At 50.5% G+C, this 19,995-nt stretch overlaps 1 protein-coding gene across 1 annotated transcript; it reads left to right on the top strand.

Moving 5' to 3' along the window:
- The first annotated feature begins 944 nt into the window (after nucleotides 1-944).
- Nucleotides 945-17,379, top strand: TMEM221 (transmembrane protein 221). Its single transcript, XM_056843955.1, has 3 exons — nucleotides 945-1,228; nucleotides 14,996-15,138; nucleotides 16,849-17,379. The coding sequence occupies exons 1-3, from the start codon at nucleotides 945-947 to the stop codon at nucleotides 17,367-17,369; spliced, it is 948 nt and encodes a 315-aa protein (XP_056699933.1). The 3' UTR covers nucleotides 17,370-17,379.
- The last annotated feature ends 2,616 nt before the right edge of the window (nucleotides 17,380-19,995 follow it).

Genomic DNA, 19,995 nt, shown 5'->3' with positions numbered 1-19,995 from the left:
CCTTTCCCCCCTCCTTAGGGCTGTTTAGCTTGGAAAGAAGGCAGTTAAGGGGAGACATGACAGAGGTCTATAAAATTATGCCTGGTATGGAGTGGACAGGGAGATGCTTTTCTCCCTCTCTCTCATGATACTAGAACGTGGGGTCATCTGCTGAAGCTGGAGGGGGAGAGATTCAAAACTGATAAAAGGAATAGAAAAGGGCAAGAGTCCAGTAGCACCTTAAAGACTAACAAAAATATTTTCTGGAGGGTTGAATTGTGGTACTCCCTGCTGCAGGATGTGGTGATGGCTGCCAACTTGGAAGGCTGTAAGAGGGGAGTGGACATGTTCATGGAGGAGAGGGCTATCCATGGCTGCTAGTCAAAATGGATGCTAGTCATGATCCATGCCTATTCTCTCCAGGATCAGAGGAGCAGGCCTGTTATATCAGGTGCTGTAGAGGAACACAGGCAGGATGGTGCTGCTGCAGCCGTCTTGTTTGTGGGCTTCCCCGAGGCCCCTGGTTGGCCACATTGTGAACAGACTGCTGGACTTAGAATCATAAGAGTTGGAAAGGGCCACCAGGGTCATCTAGTCCAACCCCCTGCACAATGCAGGAAATTCACAACTACTCCCCCCCCACACCCCCAGTGACCCCTACACCATGCCCAGAAGATGGCCAAGACGCCCTCCCACCCATGATCTGCCCAAGGTCATAGAATCAGCCTTGCTGACAGATGGCCATGTAGCCTCTGCTTCGAAACCTCCAGGGAAGGACTTGATGGGCCTTAGTCTAATCCAGCCAAGCCTTTCTCATGTTCTCCCCCCTCCCTTCTCTCCTCTCTTCTCCCCCCTCTCCGCCCTGGTCCCTCCCCTCCCTCCGCCCCCCTCGCCCAGGCATCCTCCCGACGCTGCCTCCTGCAGAAACTTGGCGCGGAGTTGCCCGCCGCCCGCCCGCCTGCCCCATGCCCGCCTCGTACGGCCAGCGCGCCCTGGGCGCCCTGCTGCTGCTGGGCACGGCGGCCGGCCTGCTGGGCGTGCTGGCCTCCATGCTCATCTTCCAGGTGCAGGCGGGGGGCGCGGGGGGCGGCGGGCCCGAGGGGGCCGGCCGGGGGCTGCTGCCCGTCTCGGCCGTGCTGGCCTCCCTGTGCCTGGTGCTCAGCCTCAGCTGCCTCCTCGTCAGCCTCCTGAACGGCTACTGCGGCGCCGAGCGCTGCGCGTCGCCAGGGGGCGCTCTGGGGCCGGACAGGTGCGTATTTGCGGGGGGGGGGCGCAGACAGGTGGGGTGGCCTGGGGGCGTGGAGGGGGAGGTGGTTGTGAATTTCCTGCATTAAGCTTGGGGTTGGACTAGATGACCCTGGTGGTTTCCTCTAACTCTATGATTCTATGCCTAGGCGGATCCTGCATTAAGCTTGGGGTTGGGCTAGATGACCCTGGTGGTCCCTTCCAACTCTATGATTCTATGCCTATGCGGATCCTGCATTAAGCTTGGGGTTGGGCTAGATGACCCTGTTGGTCCCTTTCAACTCTATGATTCTATGCCTAGGCGGATCCTGCATTAAGCTTGGGGTTGGACTAGATGACCCTGTTGGTCCCTTTCAACTCTATGATTCTATGCCTAGGCGGATCCTGCATTAAGCTTGGGGTTGGACTAGATGACCCTGGTGGTCCCTTCCAACTCTATGATTCTATGCCTAGGCGGATCCTGCATTAAGCTTGGGGTTGGGCTAGATGACCCTGTTGGTCCCTTTCAACTCTATGATTCTATGCCTAGGCGGATCCTGCATTAAGCTTGGGGTTGGACTAGATGACCCTGTTGGTCCCTTTCAACTCTATGATTCTATGCCTAGGCGGATCCTGCATTAAGCAGGGGGTTGGGCTAGATGACCCTGGTGGTTTCTTCCAACTCTATGATTCTATGCCTAGGCGGATCCTGCATTAAGCAGGGGGTTGGGCTAGATGACCCTGGTGGTCCTTCCAACTCTATGATTCTATGCCTAGGCGGATCCTGCATTAAGCTTGGGGTTGCAGACCAAAATAAAAGATTAGCCATGCTTCTTCAAACTGAATTTAGACAGCACTGTCTGAAGGAAGAGGTTTTTAAAGCAGAGGCTAGATGGCCATCTGTCAGCAATGCTGATTCTGTGAACTTAAGCAGATTGTGAGAGGGAGGGCAGGAAGGTTTGCGTCAGAGCTTGGCTCTCGTCGCCCTTTCTTGCATGCCCAGGGTAGTGCCGATCGCCACTTTGGGGTCAGGAAGCAATTTTCCTCCAGCCCAGATTGGCCAGGGATCCTGGAGGGTTTTTATTTGCCATCTTCTGGACATGGAGTATGGGTCGCTGGGAGTGTTTGTGTGTGGGCGAGGTAGTTGTGAATTTCCTGCATTGTGCAGGGGGTTGGACTAGATGACCCTGGTGGTCCCTTCCAACTCTATGATTCTATAGGTCCTGGACTCCGAGGAGGTTACAAACTATATTTAATATACAAATTCTCAAACTTTGCAATAAGGAAAAATTAAAAGGACATGAATTCTTGCCTTTTCATTAAAGTAGACCCTGGCATTGAACACATGAAGCTGCCTTATACTGAATCAGACCTTTGGTCAATCAAAGCCAGTATTGTCTACTCAGACTGGCAGCGGCTCTCCAGGGTCTCAGGCAGGGGTCTTTCACATCACCTACTTGCCTAGTCCCTTTAACTGGAGATGCAGAGGATTGAACCTGGAATCTTCTGCATGCCAAGCAGATGCTCTACCACTGAGCCATGGCCTGTCCCCTTCTGGTTGGCCCTGGCGTTATGCTCCAATTATTTGACTTTTTAAAAAAAAAATCGGTTTTAAAAGTCAGTCTGAACAACCACTGATTGAATTAGGCGAATGGTCAATCTAGGCAGGCATCTTCTTTCCACAGTAATCCTGGGTGGCTTGAAAACTAGGCATTTTTCTTTCTTTGCTACATTTTTATTCTGCCTTTTCTTTAAGGAGCTCAGGGTAGCAGACAGGATTCTCTTCTCCTTTATGTTATCCTCACAACAATCTTGTGAGATGGGTTATGCTGAGAAAGGGGGGGGAGGGGAGAGAGAGAGAAAGAAGCCCCAAGATCGCCCAGTGAACTTCTTCGCTGGGTGGGGGATTTGAACCCTGGCCTTAGCCTTACATTCTAACCACTGTACCTCACTGTATGCAAATCTGCTAGGAAGCAAGTCCCCTTAAATCCGGGTAAGTCTACATAGGATTGTGGCCTTAACCATCCCTTGCTCAAACATGCCAACCCTGACCTTGGGCAGGCAAATGCAGTATTTTCATGTCTCTGCATTTAATGGATGTCTTTCCCGTCAGGGACAAATGTGCTTGTGTTAATGATTGGTCTAAAGTCATTCCTGGCTGAAGCTGGGCGCCCAACCTGGAGAGCATCTGAATCGAAGCAAGGACAAAGTGGACAACGGCCAGTTTTAGAGAAGTCCGCAAAAATCCTCAGCAGCCTACCAGCTTACTCCAGCCATGGTCCAGAAGGAGAAAAGAGCAGGGTTTGTAAAGTTTCCCTGGCTGGTTATCTGGAGGCAATTCCTACTCGCCAGAGGCGAGTGGTTCTCTTCTAGGTGACACATGGGAAAGTCAGATTGCCAGCAAACAATCCTATTATTACTATAATTAAAAGCTAGGAGCTAGAATCGCAGGCAAATGTAATAAGCTGGAGATCCCAAGTAGGGTTGCCAGGTCCCTCTTTGCCACCGGTGGGAGGTTTTTGAGGTGGAGCCTGAGGAGGGTGGGGTTTGGGGAGGGGAGGGACTTCAATGCCATAGAGTCCAATATAGAGTTGGAGGGCCAACTCTATAGCATGTGTCTTGCTGAGGTTCTTCCCTTCCCCAAACCCCACCCTCTTCAGGCTCCTCCCATAAAATCTCCAGGTATTTCCCGAAAGAGCTGGCAACCCTAACAGAGGGCAGGACCTTGCCCCACCCTAAAGATGGCTCTTCAGTCTCTTTATAAGGCACTTCCCAAAATGGAGGAAACATTCACCTTGTGCCAGACTGTTCACGAACAGAAGCCGTCAAAAGAAAAAGCATTCTTGTGTTTTGTTCTTCAGCTTTTAATCCACAGGAAGAGAGAGAATCGGCTCCAAATGATTAAAACCAGACTGTAAGCTCCTTGCGGCCTGCTTTTGCCTGCTTTATCCAGAGCTATGGATTTTCGGCACTTACGTTATAAGTGGGGTGGACATGTTCATGGAGGAAAGGGGTGTTCATGGCTACTAGTCACGATGTATGCCTATTGTCTCCAGGATCAGAGGAACAGGCCTATTATATTGGGTGCTCTGGAACCCAGGCAGGATGGTGCTGCTGCAGCCGTCTTGCTTGTGGGCTTCCTAGAGGCCCCTGGTTGGCCACTGTGTGAACAGACAGCTGGACTTGATGGACCTGGGTCTGATCCAGCAGGGCTTTTCCCCCTGCCCCAAGATGTGGTGATGGCTGCCAACTTGGAAAGCTTTAAGAGGGGCGTGGACATGTTCATGAAGGAGAGGGCTATCCATGGCTACTAGTCAAAAGGGATACTAGTCACGATGCATACCTAATCTCTCCATGATCAGAGGAGCAGGCCTATTATATTAGATGCTGTGGAACACAGGCAGGATGGTGCTGCTGCAGCCATCTTGTTTGGGGTCTTCCTAGAGGCCCCTGGTTGGCCACTGGGTGAACAGACTGCTGGACTTGATGGGCCTTGGCCTGATCCAGCCTGGCCCTTCTTATGTGGTGATGGCTGCCAACTGGGAAGGCTTTAAGAGGGGAGTGGGCATGTTCATTGAGGAGAGGGCTATCCATGGCTACTAGTCAAACTAGATACTAGTCATGATGCATGCTTATTCTCTCCAGGATCAGAGGAGCAGGCCTATCATATTAAGTGCTTTGGAACGCAGGCAGGAGAATGCTGCTGCAGTGGTCTTGTTTGTGGGCTTCCTGGAGGCCCCTGGTTGGCCGCTGTGTGAACAGACTGCAGGACTTGTTGGTCCTGGGTCTGATCCAGCAGGGCTTTACTTATGTTCTTATGTTCACATTGAGGCAGCTCCATAGTGCCAAGCACACAGATAATGGTCCTTCAGCATTATGCGTATTTTAATCTAAAACTCCTGTGTAGCGTGCACCATCCAAATCTAGTGTGTCGGGGCGGGGGGGGAGGCGGGCCGGGCGAAGGTTCATTAAGGCCCCAGCTCACGTCCTGCATCTTTCCCACACTGTTGCTGTCATACCAAATTACAGCTTCAGATTTTCTGGGTTGTTTTTTTTTTCAATTTCCCCCCTCAGACGCTCCGGACTTTTGCAAACAGTCTGCGCTCGCCCGTTTTAATCCCCCCCGCCCTCCCCTTTCTTTTGTGCAACTGCACAAACAAAGCCCCTTCTATTCTCGGAGAGAATGAATTTTGGGGGTGGGGGGGAAACCGGGCAGCATTCCCAAAATTTTCTGTGCGGCCCCTTGAAAAGATGAATTTTTGAAAACACGGTTAATCCAGAGGCCGGCTGCCCTCCTCTAAGGCCTCATACCCGTCTCACCCTCTTTTGACTGAGAGGCAGCATTTGTTTCTTTGAAATGCCAAAGGGAGGTGGAACGGCAGTTAAGTAACATGATGTTATTTTAGAAGAAGAAGAGTTGGTTTTTACGTGCCACTTTCTCTACCACTTAAGGAAGAATCAAATCGGCTTACAATCACCTTCCTTTCCCCTCCCCACAACAGAAACCCTGTGAGGTAGGTGGGGCTGAGAGAGCTGTGACTAGCCCAAGGTCACCCAGCTGGCTTCGTGTGTAGGAGTGGGGAAACAAATCCAGTTCACCAGATTAGCATCTGCTACTCATGTGGAGGAGTGGGGAATCAAACCTGGTTCTCCAGATCAGAGTCCACCGCTCCAAGCCACCATTCTTAACCACTACACCATGCTGGCTCCCAACAAACTGATGATCGATCAGTCCCCCTTCAGCAGTCCATAAAAATTACATTTTACAGAGTAAGTTTCATTGTCAAGGGCTTCTTCTGCATCATGTATAATAGGTAGGGTTGTCAACCTCCAGGTGGTGGCTGGAGATCTCCCGCTATTACAACAGATCTCCAGGTGACAGAAATCAGTTCACCTGGAGAAAATGGCTGCTTTTGAAGGTGGACTCTGGCGTTATACCTAGGGTTGCCAACCTCCAGGTAGTGGCGGCACGGAGGCTCAACAAATAAAAAACCACACGGATGAACTCGAAATGATATATAATATATAAGCATTACGTCATGCAAATTAAACGTCAAATAATTTGTAGTCCAACCCGACTACCAACCAACAAATGACATTGAACAAACTCCAAGACGGGGGGGGGGGAAGGGTTTACACTTTCACCCATAGACGTCCCCAACTAGTTTCTTGCTCGTTGGGGTCCAGAGGGGTCGTGTTGGTCTCCAGCAGAAGAGCCAGGTTCGAATCCAGTAACCCCTTGGAGACCAACAAGATTTTCGAGGTATAAGCTTTTGAGAGTCAAAACTGCCAAAGGGAGCTTTGAGATCTGAGGAAGGGAGAGATTTGACTCTCAAAAGCTTTTACCCCAAAAATCTTGTTGGTCCCTAAGGTGTTAGAGGACTCAAATCTAGCCCAAAGATGGGGAAGGCAAGGAATCTTTGAATGGAACCAGCAAGCTCATAACGTGTGGCGGCAGCTGTAAAATGACAGGAGTTTCCCACGCAGGGATGGGCTTATGGGGTTTTCCTGTTACTGGTTCAGCTGCCAGCACAGTGACAATGGGGTTTCCACATGGCAGGTTTACCCACATTTCCCCTGGCTCAGTGCCCGGCAGCGGCTGTTGGCTTTTCATTGTTTTAATCGGTGAGAGCCGCTGTGGTACAGGCATACATGGATTGTGCTTCACTTTATTGCGCTTTGCAGACATTGCGGTTTTTTTACAAATGTAAGGTTTGTGGTGACCCCTTGTTGAGCAAGTCTATTGGCATCATTTTTCCAACAGCATGTGCCTGCTTTGTGTCTCTGTCCCATTTTTAGCAATAAAGTATTTTTTACCAGCGTGGTGTAGTGGCGGCGGTTTGGAGTGGTGGACTCTAATCTGGAGAACCGGGTTTGATTCCCCACTCCTCCACATGAGCAGCAGAGGCTAATCTGGTGAACTGGATTTGTTTCCCCATTCCTATATACAAGGCCAGCTGGGTGACCTTGGGCTAGTCACACTCTCTCAGCCCCACCTACCTCACTGGGTGTCTGTTGTGGGAAGGGAAGGTGATTGTAAGCCAGTTTGATTCTTCCTTTAGTGGTAGAGAAAGTCGGCATATAAAAACCAACTCTTCTTAATTAAGGTATGTGCATTTTTTAAATTACGTGTGCAATAGCATTATAGCTAGACTACAGTATAGTTTAAACATAACATTTATATGCACTGGGAAACAAAAACATTCATGTGCCTTGCTTTATTGTGGTGGTCTGGAACGGAACCAGTGATATCTCTGAGGTATGCCTGTATAGTGCTTAGTGTCAGACTAGCATCTGGGAGACCCAGGTTCACATGAACACATGAAGCTGCCTTATACTGAATCAGACCCTTGGGGCCCCATCCCCAATTTCCTTCCCCATCTGAAGACTACTTCTCAGGTGCTCCCAAGAGTCAGGCCTGGTTTCCAGCCCCATCTGAACCCCGGAAGGTGATCTTACCTGCAGGGGAGGAAAGGGTAACCCGGCAGACCGTGTCCGGGAAGAGAGGTACTTCCGGAGGGTAACACGGGGCTTATGGTCTAGAAGCTGGAATACAAGGAACACTGTTGGGAAATAATTGGGAGGGGGGAATCACAGTTGTTGGCAACACTGCCTCCACCTCACCCCGCCACAAGAGCTACCTGTACGCTAGTAGCGTTGAACACCAGAAGTAGCAAAAGAACCCAGAGAAGCAGATTTCAAAAGAATTTATCACTGGGGGTGCAAAAAGACACACACATCTGTCCCACCGTGAGTCGGGGGGTACAAACAGCCAACCTCTTGCCTCTCCTAGCTAAAGGAAGGTTTCAGTATGATTTTTTTTTAAAGCAATCTAATTTTTCCAAATTTAAGACTGCTAATGGATGCGGGGCATGGGGGGGGGGAGAGAGGCACCTTCCACTTGTGTGTTGAAGGGTACACATGAACACATGAAGCTGCCTTATACTGAATCAGACCCTCAGTCCATCGAAGTCAGTATTGTCTACTCAGCAGCTCTCCAGGGTCTCAGGCTGAGGTCTTTCCCATCACCTCCTTGCCTAGTCCCTTTAACTGGAGATGCCGGGGATTGAACCTGGGACCTTCTGCATGCCAAGCAGATGCTCTCTCACTGGATGTCCTTGGACCAGTCACTCTTCACGAACCTACCTCACAGGGATGTTGTGAAAATAAAAGGGGAGGAGAACGATGTAAGCTGCTTCGGGTCCCCATTGGGGAGAAAAGTGGAAAATAAATGAAGTAAATAATAGTAAATAATATCTGCGTTTCAGGTTCTCAGAATCCTAAAAACAGTAAGTCTGTAGCTCTTTTTGTTGCTGAGATATAAGGGGGAAAGGAATAAAGGCTAGAGATGTAGGGAAAAGCACAGAGGCTAGAGATAGTTTTTTTTTAAAAAAATGAAGCTGGGATAAATTGGAAGAAGGAGAAGAGGAGTTGGTTTTTATGTGCCGACTTTCTCCACCACTTAAGGAAGAATCAAACCGGCTTACAATCACCTTCCCTTCCACTCCCTGCAACAGACACCCTGTGCTGTAGGTGGGGCTGAGGGAGCTCAGAGAGAACTGTGACTAGCCCAAGGTCACCCAGATGGTTTCATGTGGAGGAGTGGGGAATCAAACATGGTTCTCCAGATCAGAGTCCATCACTCCAAACCACCACTCTTAACCACCACACCATGCTGGCAATACCTCTATAGCAATGTGTAGAATGGCAGTTTTTAAAAAAGTGATCCTGTGGAAGGGGAAATGGCTACCAGGGGCATTGTGGGGCATGGTATATTGTACTGGAGTCTGATCTGGAGAACCGGGTTTGATTCCCCACTCCTCCACATGAGCGGTGAAGGCTAATCTGGTGAACTGGATTTGTTTCCCCACTCCTACACAATGAAGCCATCTTTGCGACCTTGGGCTAGTCACAGCTCTCTCAGCCCCACCCACCTCACAGGGCGTCTGTTGTGGGGAGGGGAAGGGGAAGAGATTGTAAGCCGGTTTGAGTCTCCCTTAAGTGGTAGAGAAAGTCAGCATATAAAAACCAAGTCTTCTTCTTCTTCTTGATGTGGGCAGATTCCGGCCCCCCCAGTAGTACTGTAATGGGGAGCTTATATCACAAACACATGTGTCAAAAAATGCAGGAGACCTGTGTGTGTGTCTGCGTGACCAGGCGTGTGTGTATGTGAGTGTGTGACCGAGCCATTCTCTTTTAAGAACCAGAGAGAGGTGTTCATTCTAGTGTATTAGTCTGAGAGCGCGTTACCGAGTCTGACCACCGGAGGCCAGCGTGCTAGAGAAGAGTGTTTTTTAAGAAAACACCATTTTTTATTTTTTATGAGAAAAAAAGGGGGGGTGAAGTCTGTGCTAAAAGAGTGCTTATGCAGACATTATGTTAAAAGGGCTGAGCGTTTTTTCCCCCAATCGTAGGGGTGTGTAAAGCCCCTCCGAGTGGTTTTTCAACCCCTTGCCACCTCCAGGTAGGAGATTCCCAAACAAAGTGGTTTTTTAACTAGGAGAGGCAATAACCAAGACTGTGTAAAACAAAAGCTTAGAGAGAGCGGGTGTAACGCTGCAGGAAAAGTTAAAACCCACACAGCCCATTCCTACAGAAAGAAAAAGTTAAAAAGCCGCGCCCCAGAGACTAGTCCCACGGGGAGAGTCATCTTCTCTCTCCTATCTACCCAACACCCCCAGCTCCTAGACAGAGAAACCAGCCACCCAGCCACGTTTAGCACAGAGAGCCAAAAAGGATCTTAAGAGAGAGAGAGAGAGAGAGAGAGAATAGGTATATTGCTTTGCTTTTTTAACAGTTCTCACCAGCAGAGCTCTCACGACAGAAAAGAAAGCAAGAAACCGTCTGCCCCCAGCCTATGCAACGAAGGGGAGGGGCTGGCATTTTGTGTTTTCTTAGGATAATTAGAAGGAAGTGTGGGTAAACCCCCTGTTAAAATTATAGTTTATATTGCTAAACATTTCATCCTAAAACAAAAGAAAACTTTGAAGCGTGTTAATAATTTTTTATTTTGAGAAAAAATTACACCGATAAAAAAATCTTTTGATAGTTACTGAGCACCGTTTACTTCTTTTACAAAAAGGAAGGTGTTCATTAGAAGACCTTTTAGCTGTCTCATAGAACAGGTTTAGGCAATCTTTACCACCTGTGCTTAATAAAATGCAACATCTAGCTGTGAGGATGTATGTGTGTTTGGTAAACACAAGTGTGGAGGGAGACCCTTAAAAAATGTTTTGGCAGCGATGGGTTCTAAGTGTCAGAGAGGCAGCAACACTGTACATGCACCTAGCATTCTCCGCGACACCGTTTCACTTCTGCACAGTTAAACACCCTTCGTAGGGTTGTGGGCCTGAAGACGTTCTGGTTGTTGACATCTCCACTCCTGGGGCTAAAAAAAAAAGTCACGGAGCGGCGTTCCGCTCCAGCCTGGTTCTACAACCTCCCTGCTCTCGGGGTGGTACAGCCCTGAAGGCTGGGAAAGAGTTATCAATCTCACAGTGGCTGTAGAAGCAACTTCCCAGTCCTGATCACCTTGATCTGTAAAAACAGCTGACTCAGTATACGGTCGGTAGGGGCTTAGATACATCTGTATCCTAAAACCCTTAGTCTGTCCTAAAGGCCTTAAAGAAGGCTTTCCACAACACAGCAGCTACCTTCTTATGCATTGTTATTTTAATCCCTGAAGCTCGTGTTGAAGGACTCATCGAGTCCTGCCATCATCGTGAAGAAGTTTTTCTGTTAAGGAACTGTCATTTTACCCCACCGCATCTTTTTCTACCCCTTTATTGTAGCACTAAAGGGCGTTGAATGCTACAACTTTAGGAGTTGGTCGCTGTTGCCACCGCGGGAGCATCTGCATTGACTGACTGTTACGAGCTTCGGAGGCCCTCTCACCCCGAGGCGCGCCTCCCGCCCCCCATCAGAACATTGTGTTTCGCCCCGGGGGTGCTTTTTGCACCCTAATTCCTCCGTGCCACCCCGCAGACCCTCTGGGGTCACAGATCCGGAACCCCCTCAACAGGACGCACGCGGGGATAGGTCACTCGCCACGCTCCCTTTGACACAAGCGTGGCTCAGGTTACAACGGCATTGTTTTTTAAAAAACTAGCTCGGAATTCCTTGAAAATCGGCGGGGCGGCCAGGCTCGCCATCCCTGACCTCTGTGTCAAAGCTCAACGCTCTGCCCCGCTCTCACCGCAAGTTGGGTCAGAAAGATCCGCCCTGCAGGGCTGTCGTTGTGTTTTTTTAAAAAAACCCACCCACGGGGGCAAAAAACGGCGGGGCCCGTTCGGTCTCTCTCTCGGGGTGGGTCAGGGTGTCTGTGTGAGTGTTTTTGCTGCCGTGGCTTCGCTCCGCTAGCCGCTCTTTTTCCACCTGTGGGGCGCTTTTTGCGCCCTCCTTCCTCCGTGCCGGGCTGCAGGACCTCGGGGATCACGGCCCCGTCATCCCCTCGCCCTGACGCACGTGGCGAGAGGTCACTCCCCACCCTCCCGCTGACACATGTGCGGGAAGAGCGTTCCCTAGTGGTCATTGCCTAAAGCCGGTCGGAACGCCACGAAAATCGGCAGGGCGGCCAGGCTCGCCGTCCCTGACCACCGTGGCGAAGCTCGGCGCTCCGGCCGGTTCTCTCTACGTGTAGGGTCAGAAAGGCCCGCCCTGCAAGGTTGGCGTGAAGTGGTTTTTTTGAAGAAGAAAAAAACCACCCGTGGGGGCAGATACAGAGGGGGTATTTGTGTATGCTTTGTTCACGTGCGGGAGCCCCTCCTGCCTACGGCTAAAAGGGAAAAAAGTTTAAGAAAGTTTACTTTCACGTCAACATCCCTGCCCGCTCTGTTGGGTCAGCGTGTGAACAGACTGCCGGTCTGGGTGGGCCTGGGTCTGATCCAGCAGGGTCTTTCTTACGTTCTAAACAGGCAGGGGTCATCCAGCCCCTGTTTCGTCTTGTTTGTAAAGGAGTAAAGAAAAAACAACTTTAAAAAGAGCAGGGGGGTTTGAGGGGGAAGGGAGAAGGGAACTGACGGCTGGCTTAGTTTTCGCCAGCTCACTGGTAAAAACAGGAAGTCGGTTGTCCTTGAGATAAACGTGTCTGTGTGCCCTGAGAGAAATCAAACACACACACACACCACACTTTTAACGTAGCTGTTCTGGCCGGTTTTTGACCTGTCTGGGGTGTGGTGTGTGTGTGTGTGGGGGGGGGGAGGGTATCAGTCCCTCCTCCCCCTCCTTTCTCCATCCACTCTCCCCCCTCCTTTCTCTCGCCACTCTCCCCACATGTTTAGCCATCCTCCAATCCTATTCTCTTAAAGCTGTACCAGGTGGGTAGGGAACTGACTCCGCCCCTCTTTGTTGTATAGACGGCGGGGGGAGCGCGCCTTTTAACTTTTCTTTCTGCCGTGAGAGCTCTGCAGGGTGAGAAAACGGTTGAAATTAAAAACAGTCCCGGGGGGGGGGAGGGTTCAGTGAGGTTGGGGGATGGTCTCCCCTCTGCGTGAGGTGTTTTTTTAAAAAAAAGCCACACAAGCGGGCAAAAGCCAGCCCACTGCTCGGTCTCTCTCAGGGGCTGGGGGGTGGCTGGGTGTCTGTGGGAGTGTTTTGCTTGTGTGCTGATTTCTCTCTCTCTCTCTCTCTCTGTTCAAACGACGCTTTTCTGCACTACCGGGGGTGTTCTGTAAAAAACTCCCCTCCCCCTCTCCGTGTGTCTGCTGAGTGATAAAACTGGCTTGTCAGCTTCTCTGGATAAAAAAAAACCCCTCTGTCTGGCTAGCTGCTGAAAGAGCAGGATGGTGGTCGTTAAGAGAACAAAAGGGGAAAACTTTTACACACGCTAGAGTGGCTGCTCCTCTGTCTTGGGGCTGGGGTGAGAGGCAGACAGGAGAAAGATTAAAAAACTGCACTCTGCTCAGCTGCAGGCTTTGGTATGAGATATAAGTTTTCTCCTTTAGAAAGTGTCCTGCTTTTAACACTGTGCGTTGATCTAGAAAATCAGCCCAGCTGGCTTGGCATTAAGGGGTTAAAAATAGTCTCTTTCAGGGGCTGCGTGGGGGGTGCTGTCTCTGAGGCATAGTTTTCACACATACACACACACTAGAAAAACAGGTAGTTTCTCCAGAGGGCCACGTTTCAGGCTCCCTGCTGTTCTTGCCATAGAAGGTGCAAGATAAGGAGAGAAGCCGAGCCTCCTCCCCCTCCCCCTCCAAGTTCCTGCAAGGAGGACTGCTTTTAGACTATTTTCTTCTGTCTGTTCAGGAATGGGTTGTGTGGAATTAGTCTGTCTGTGGTGTGGTGGGGGTGGGGTGGAGGGGGGCGGGGGGGAGTGAGACTGTTTAAACTGTCCGGAGACTAGAAAGCTGAGCTCTCTCTCTCTCTTCCCCTCATGGGGAAGGGTCTTTCTCTGTCTCTCTAACTGTAGAATTATGAAAAGCTGCAAAAAAGTTTTAACTTTTTTCCTGCAGCCTTGCAGCCGGGGTCTAAGGGGGGTTCTGGGGGGGGGGAGCTGTAGGAGCTTATGCAAGGAGGGGGGGAAAAGTTTGTTGTTTTTGCCTGCCAGCCTGCAGGGGCTAAACAGCACACTCTGAGCTTACCGGAGATGTAGAACCCCCCCAGACTCTGGGGGAAACCACCCTGCCTGCTTACTCCCTGTACAGAGAGCTTTTTTTTGCCGTTTGTAGTCACAATCTCGCAATCTCTGGCTGCTCGGATGTGGGGAGGGGATACCACTCCCCCCCCCCTGGACTAGCCTATCATATTCTTAAAGCCTGATCAGGTGTTAGAACGGAGGGTTTTCCAAAATGCCAGCCCCTCCCCTTCGTTGCATAGGCTGGGGGCAGACGGTTTCTTGCTTTCTTTTCTGTCGTGAGAGCTCTGCTGGTGAGAACTGTTAAAAAAGCAAAGCAATATACCTATTCTCTCTCTCTCTCTCTCTCTCTCTTAAGATCCTTTTTGGCTCTCTGTGCTAAACGTGGCTGGGTGGCTGGTTTCTCTGTCTAGGGGCTGGGGGTGTTGGGTAGATAGGAGAGAGAAGATGACTCTCCCCGTGGGACTAGTCTCTGGGGCGCGGCTTTTTAACTTTTTCTTTCTGTAGGAATGGGCTGTGTGGGTTTTAACTTTTCCTGCAGCGTTACACCCGCTCTCTAAGCTTTTGTTTTACACAGTCTTGGTTATTGCCTCTCCTAGTTAAAAAACCACTTTGTTTGGGAATCTCCTACCTGGAGGTGGCAAGGGGTTGAAAAACCACTCGGAGGGGCTTTACACACCCCTACGATTGGGGGAAAAAACGCTCAGCCCTTTTAACATAATGTCTGCATAAGCACTCTTTTAGCACAGACTTCACCCCCCCTTTTTTTCTCATAAAAAATAAAAAATGGTGTTTTCTTAAAAAACACTCTTCTCTAGCACGCTGGCCTCCGGTGGTCAGACTCGGTAACGCGCTCTCAGACTAATACACTAGAATGAACACCTCTCTCTGGTTCTTAAAAGAGAATGGCTCGGTCACACACTCACATACACACACGCCTGGTCACGCAGACACACACACAGGTCTCCTGCATTTTTTGACACATGTGTTTGTGATATAAGCTCCCCATTACAGTACTACTCCCCCCTCCCCAGCAAGAATAGGATGATCCAGACTTTCCCATCCAGCCAGGATTTCCTGCAATCCTTTCTAAAATATCACAGCAAAGCAGGTTTGGGGAAGATCACAGGGGGGAAACCCAGAGAAGTGCATGGAAGGGTCTCTGCCATTTCCAAAAAGCATCCAAGCCAGGGCATGCTCGTGTGTTATCGGCCACAGCCGACAGAATTTGGTGACAAAGAAACTGATAAGCCTCATTTCTCTGCCGTCCCACAGGGCTGACTGGTTCTTGCTGGACACCCGGAAGGTGCGCCACGTCGCCGTGGGTCTGTTCTGCTGCGGAGTCTCGGCCTACCTCGCAGGCATGTTGGGTTTTTCTTTTCGTGTCAGGGTCAACCCAGAGCCAAACTGGACCACTTTCTTCAAGGGCCGAACCAGATGAGACACCCGGGAAAGCCGTGGACTGATTTCTCTGGGGTTCCTTACTGGTCAGCGGCACTCAGAGGAGGTCCCTGTGATTTGGATTATGGCCACAGTGCAAGCAGAGGAAGTTAAACCCCATGCATGCGCAACCCCTGCACAACTGCTTTTCTTAATAAACAGCAGCTAGTCGGGAGTGGTCAAGAAAAGGACGGGGACTAAATTTGTTCCGGCCTTCCAGTGTCCTAATCCACAGACTGTGATCGCTGACAATCATTACGCCCTTTTAAAAGCTTTACAAGTATACTATTTTAAATATGTAATACATAGGGTTGCCAACCTCCAGGTGGTGGCTGGAGAGCTGCAATGACCACTAATCTTCAGGCGATAGAAATCAATTTCTCCTGGAGAAAGTGGCCGCTTTGGCAATTGTACTATATGGCGTTGAAGTCCCTCATAAGAACATAAGAAAGGCCATGCTGGATCAGACTAAGACCCATCAAGTCCAGCAGTCTGTTCACCCAGTGGCCAACCAGGTGCCTCTAGGAAGCTCCCAAACACGACGACTGCAGCAGCACCATCCTGCCTGTGTTCCACAGCACCTCATAGAATAGGCCTGTTCCTCTGATCCTGGAGAGGATAGGCGTGCATCATGACTAGTATCTCTTTTGACTAGTGGCCATGGGTAGCCCTCTCCTCCATGAACATGTTCACTCCCCTCTTAAAGCCTTCCAAGTTGGCAGCCATCACCACATCTTGGGGCAGGGAGTTCCACAATTTAACTATGCCCTCCTCTCTCCAAACCCCGCCCTCTTCAGACTTCGCCCCCAAAACCTCCAGGTATTTCCCAATCCAGAGCTGGCAACCCTAATAATATATTTAAATGGCTTCAGACATATTGAGACAACTGCGTTTAGCTTCTGGCTATATTCTGCGTTGCTCTTTGGCAGCTAACACCCAGAGCGACACTGCCTTTGAGTGGAAAGCTTTCATGTTGCTATCCCATAATAACCACTGATGGATGTGTCCCTCTATAACAGGGGTGGGGAACCTTTTTTCTGCCAAGGGCCATTTGGATATTTGTAACATCATTTGCGGGCCACACAAAATTATCAACTTTAAAATTAGCCAACTAAGCCCCAAGCAGGCAGCTGCCCCAGATGACACCCCCCCACCATTGTCGCCAATTCCGCCCCCAGCCATCTTGTAGTACAGAGAATACATTTCTCCACGGCCCGGGTGGGAAAGGGTTAACACAGTTTCTTGGGCGGTCCTAGCAGCTCCATAGCTAACGACTCTTCTGCAAGGGGGGAAAAAGGTTCCTTTTCTCAGCAAAGCAAACTCACATCTGCCTTGAATAGAGGCTATTCCTGTCCGCAGGAGAGGGCGGATTACCAGTCTTAGATCCTTCTGAGCTCGAGATCTGCCTGGACCCGCAAAGGGCCAGACCAAATGATTTCGCGGGCCTTGAATGGCCCCCGGGCCTGACGTTCCCCACCCCTGCTCTATAAATTCTCCACAGCCCGTTTAAAAACCATCACATCCTGTGGCAGTGAGTTCCGCAAGCTAATGACTATGTTAGTGTTAAGCCACAAGGATAGCAAATCCCCCGCACCCCCGAGGCCTTATCATCCTTTTCCTCTTCTTCCCAGCTCTCTCCATGTACATGCTGGTCTCCTTCGAGGTCGAAACCGGGATCACCAGCGCCTGTATCCTGTCCTCGGGCATCCTTGTGCTGCTCATTACGGTGACCCACGTGCTGATCCGTGCCTCCAGAGCCACAAGGCGCAGTCAAAGGGAGGGTTCCCACACCCTCTACGAGAACGACTCGGCCCGTGGCAGCGACACCCCCGCCGCTCACCTCAACAACGCCAAGAATGTGGCCGCCCCCAGGCCGAGGCCGGAAATCCACCGCGAGTTTTCGTACCCGCCCTACCTGGAGCAGAAGTCTCACCTCACGACCCCCGCAAGCAGCAACGTCACCTCTTCGGGGAGCCCCGCGGTGACCCCCGAGAAGGATTGCTACCCCGTCCCCAGGATGCACCGGACGCTGTCGGCGGAGTCTGGCCTCCTGCAAGCTCACGGGAAGCCATGGAATGGAGTCACGCAAGAAATGAGGAACGTCTTATCCCGGAAGCTGGCCGGCTCGGGGAAAGATTCAACTCTGGTGTAGACTTCCGAGCAGGGAGTGTGTGTCGCGGGAGAGGTCTTCAAAAACTAGATGACCCCCTTGTAGGACTCCCAAGGATCACAATGCGGGATCGAGAGCACCCTCTTCTCGCTGGTGAGACCGAATGTCTCTGTCAGTAGTAAATAAGATGCATCTTGAACACATGGAGCTGCTTTATACTGAATCAGCCCTTTGGTCCATCAAAGTCAGTATTGTCTACTCAGACCGTCAGCAGCTCTCCAGGGTCTCAGGCAGAGGTCTTTCCCATCACCTCCTTGCCTCGTCCCTTTAACTGGAGATGCTGGGGATTGAACCTGGGGCCTTCTGCATGCCAAGCAGAGGCTCTGCCGCTGAACTACGGGCATTTCCAAACGGCAGAGGAGAGACCGTCTGTCTGTCTACGCCAGGGGTCCCCCCACCTTTTTGAGCCTGTGGGCACCTTTGGAATTCTGACACAGGGTGGTGGGCGTAGCTACAAAATGGCTGCCCCGTGAGGCAGAGCCAGCCACAAAATGGCGGCTGCGGGAGGCGGAGCCAACCACACAGAGGAAGCCTGCGTTCAGGGGAGAAGAGGGGGGATTTTTAAGAAATCACCGGGGAAGAGGAGAGAGAAAGAGAGAACAAAACCAACTGTCACCGAAATTATGTTATTTTAATCTTCCCAGCCAGTTGGATCTCCAGGGGCCAACCACAAGCCCCGCTGGGCAGGGAGCCCCACCTGGCCCCACCCGCTTTCCCCAAAATGCTTGGCGGGCACCAGGAAAGGTTTTGGCAAGTGCTACAGTGTCCACGGGCAGCATGTTGGAGACCCTTGGTCTGCACATTTCGGTCCCATCCTCCCTCCCACGGAGCTCATGGCAGCGTACAGGGTTGTCCCCTCCTCCATTTCACCCTAGGGTTGCCAACCTCTGGGGACTAGCTGGAGATCTCCTGCTATTACAACTGATCTCCTGCTGATAGAGATCAGTTCCCCTGGGGAAAATGGTCGCTTTGCCAATTGGACTCTATGGTGTTAAAGTCCCTCCCCTCACCCTGCCTTCCTCAGGCTCCGCCCCCAAAACCTCCCGCCGGTGGCGAAGAGGGACCTGGCAACCCTATTTCACCCTCATAACCAGTGGCGGATCTACTATGAAACGAATGAAACTTAAGCTTCAGGGCCCCTAAACCCAGAGGGGCCGTGAAGCAGTTTTTTTTTTTTTTAATGAGTGAATTTTTCAACAAAATCGATGGAGTATTTTTTTTAAGTGTTTGTTATTAAAATAAGGCTATTTTAGTGATAGAATCATAAGCCAGTGGGTTGAAGTACTTAATATTGACCTTAAAATCTGCTCTAATACCCATTTCATATGGTCTCAAAATGTCCCTGTAATTGGTCAGATTTCAAAATTTTCTCGGGGGCTTGCACCGCCCGAACACCCATATGTATGGGCTCCCTGAGCTTGCTAAATCTATTCATGGCCTACATTTTGGCATGGCATACATTTTGGCAGCTGGATCCTTGAATCCTTCGTTGGTGCACGGCTTAATAGCTCTATTGTTCAGCCCTTAGGCTAGAGCCAATCGGAACCATTAAAAAGACACCTGAATCCTCAATTCAGGCTTCACTCGTCTCGCTTGTGCTTTTTAAATTGAAGGATGTAGACAAGCTGGAACGTGTCCAGAGGAGGGCAACGAAGATGGTGAGGGGTCTGGAGACCATGCCCTTTGAGGAAAGGTTGAAGGAGCTGGGTATGTTTAGCCTGGAGAAGAGAAGACTGAGAGGGGACGTGATAACCATCTTCAAGTACTTGAAGGGCTGTCATAGAGAGGAGGGTGCTGAGTTGTTTTCTGTTGCCCCAGATGGTCAGACCAGATCCAATGGGTTGAAATTAAATCAACAGGGTTTCCGTCTAGACATTAGGAAGAATTTTCTAACAGTTACGGCGGTTCCTCAGTGGAACAGGCTTCCTTGGGAGGTGGTGAGCTCTCCTTCCCTGGAGGTTTATAAGCAAGAGGCTAGACGGCCATCTGGCAGCAACGCTGATTCTATGACCTTAGGCAGATCATGAGGACATCTTGGCCATCTTCTGGGCATAGAGTAGGGGTCACTGGGGGTGTGGGGGGGGAGGTAGTTGTGAATATCCTGCATTGTGCAGGGGGTTGGACTAGATGACCCTGGTGGTCCCTTCCAACTCTATGATTCTATGAACACCAAAAATCAGATTTTCAACTCTTTACCCTAATGACCCCCTCTGATGACCTCCTGCCTCTCTATTAGAAAATGAACCAATACATCTGCCATAGCACAACCCCACTGAAGAAGGTAACAGTGGTTTCCCAGACCTCATTGCTGGTGGCGAAGGGCCCTCTATAACAGTTCAGGTTTTAGGGTCCCAGAAATGTAGGTCCGCCACTACTCACAACAACCCTGTGAGGGTAGGTAAGGCTGAAAGTCTGGCCGAAGGTCACCCAGCAAATTTCGTGTCAGAGTGAGTTAACTAATCCACTTGAAAACCAGTGAAATCCTTGGCTTGCCTGGGGTTATCCAAGTGGAACGCATTCCCCACCATGTACTTTCTAAATAAATACCCCCAGGTAGACGTGGAAGCTCCCTTTTTAAGCAATGGCTGCTAATGGCCCAAAATATATA

This window comes from Euleptes europaea, chromosome 2 (assembly GCF_029931775.1).
Source record: "Euleptes europaea isolate rEulEur1 chromosome 2, rEulEur1.hap1, whole genome shotgun sequence".
NCBI classification, from domain to species: Eukaryota; Metazoa; Chordata; class Lepidosauria; order Squamata; family Sphaerodactylidae; genus Euleptes; species Euleptes europaea.
This window is presented reverse-complemented; position numbering and strand designations above follow the sequence as displayed.

What these genes read in the sequence shown, in the direction of transcription:
- TMEM221 (XM_056843955.1), top strand. Translation starts at nt 945, where the DNA reads ATGCCCGCCTCGTACGGCCAGCGCGCCCTGGGCGCCCTGCTGCTGCTG. An exon ending in GGCGCTCTGGGGCCGGACAG is followed by an intron (nt 1,229 to 14,995) that starts GTGCGTATTTGC and finishes TATCGGCCACAG; the next exon opens with CCGACAGAATTTGGTGACAA. An exon ending in AGTCTCGGCCTACCTCGCAG is followed by an intron (nt 15,139 to 16,848) that starts GCATGTTGGGTT and finishes TCTTCTTCCCAG; the next exon opens with CTCTCTCCATGTACATGCTG.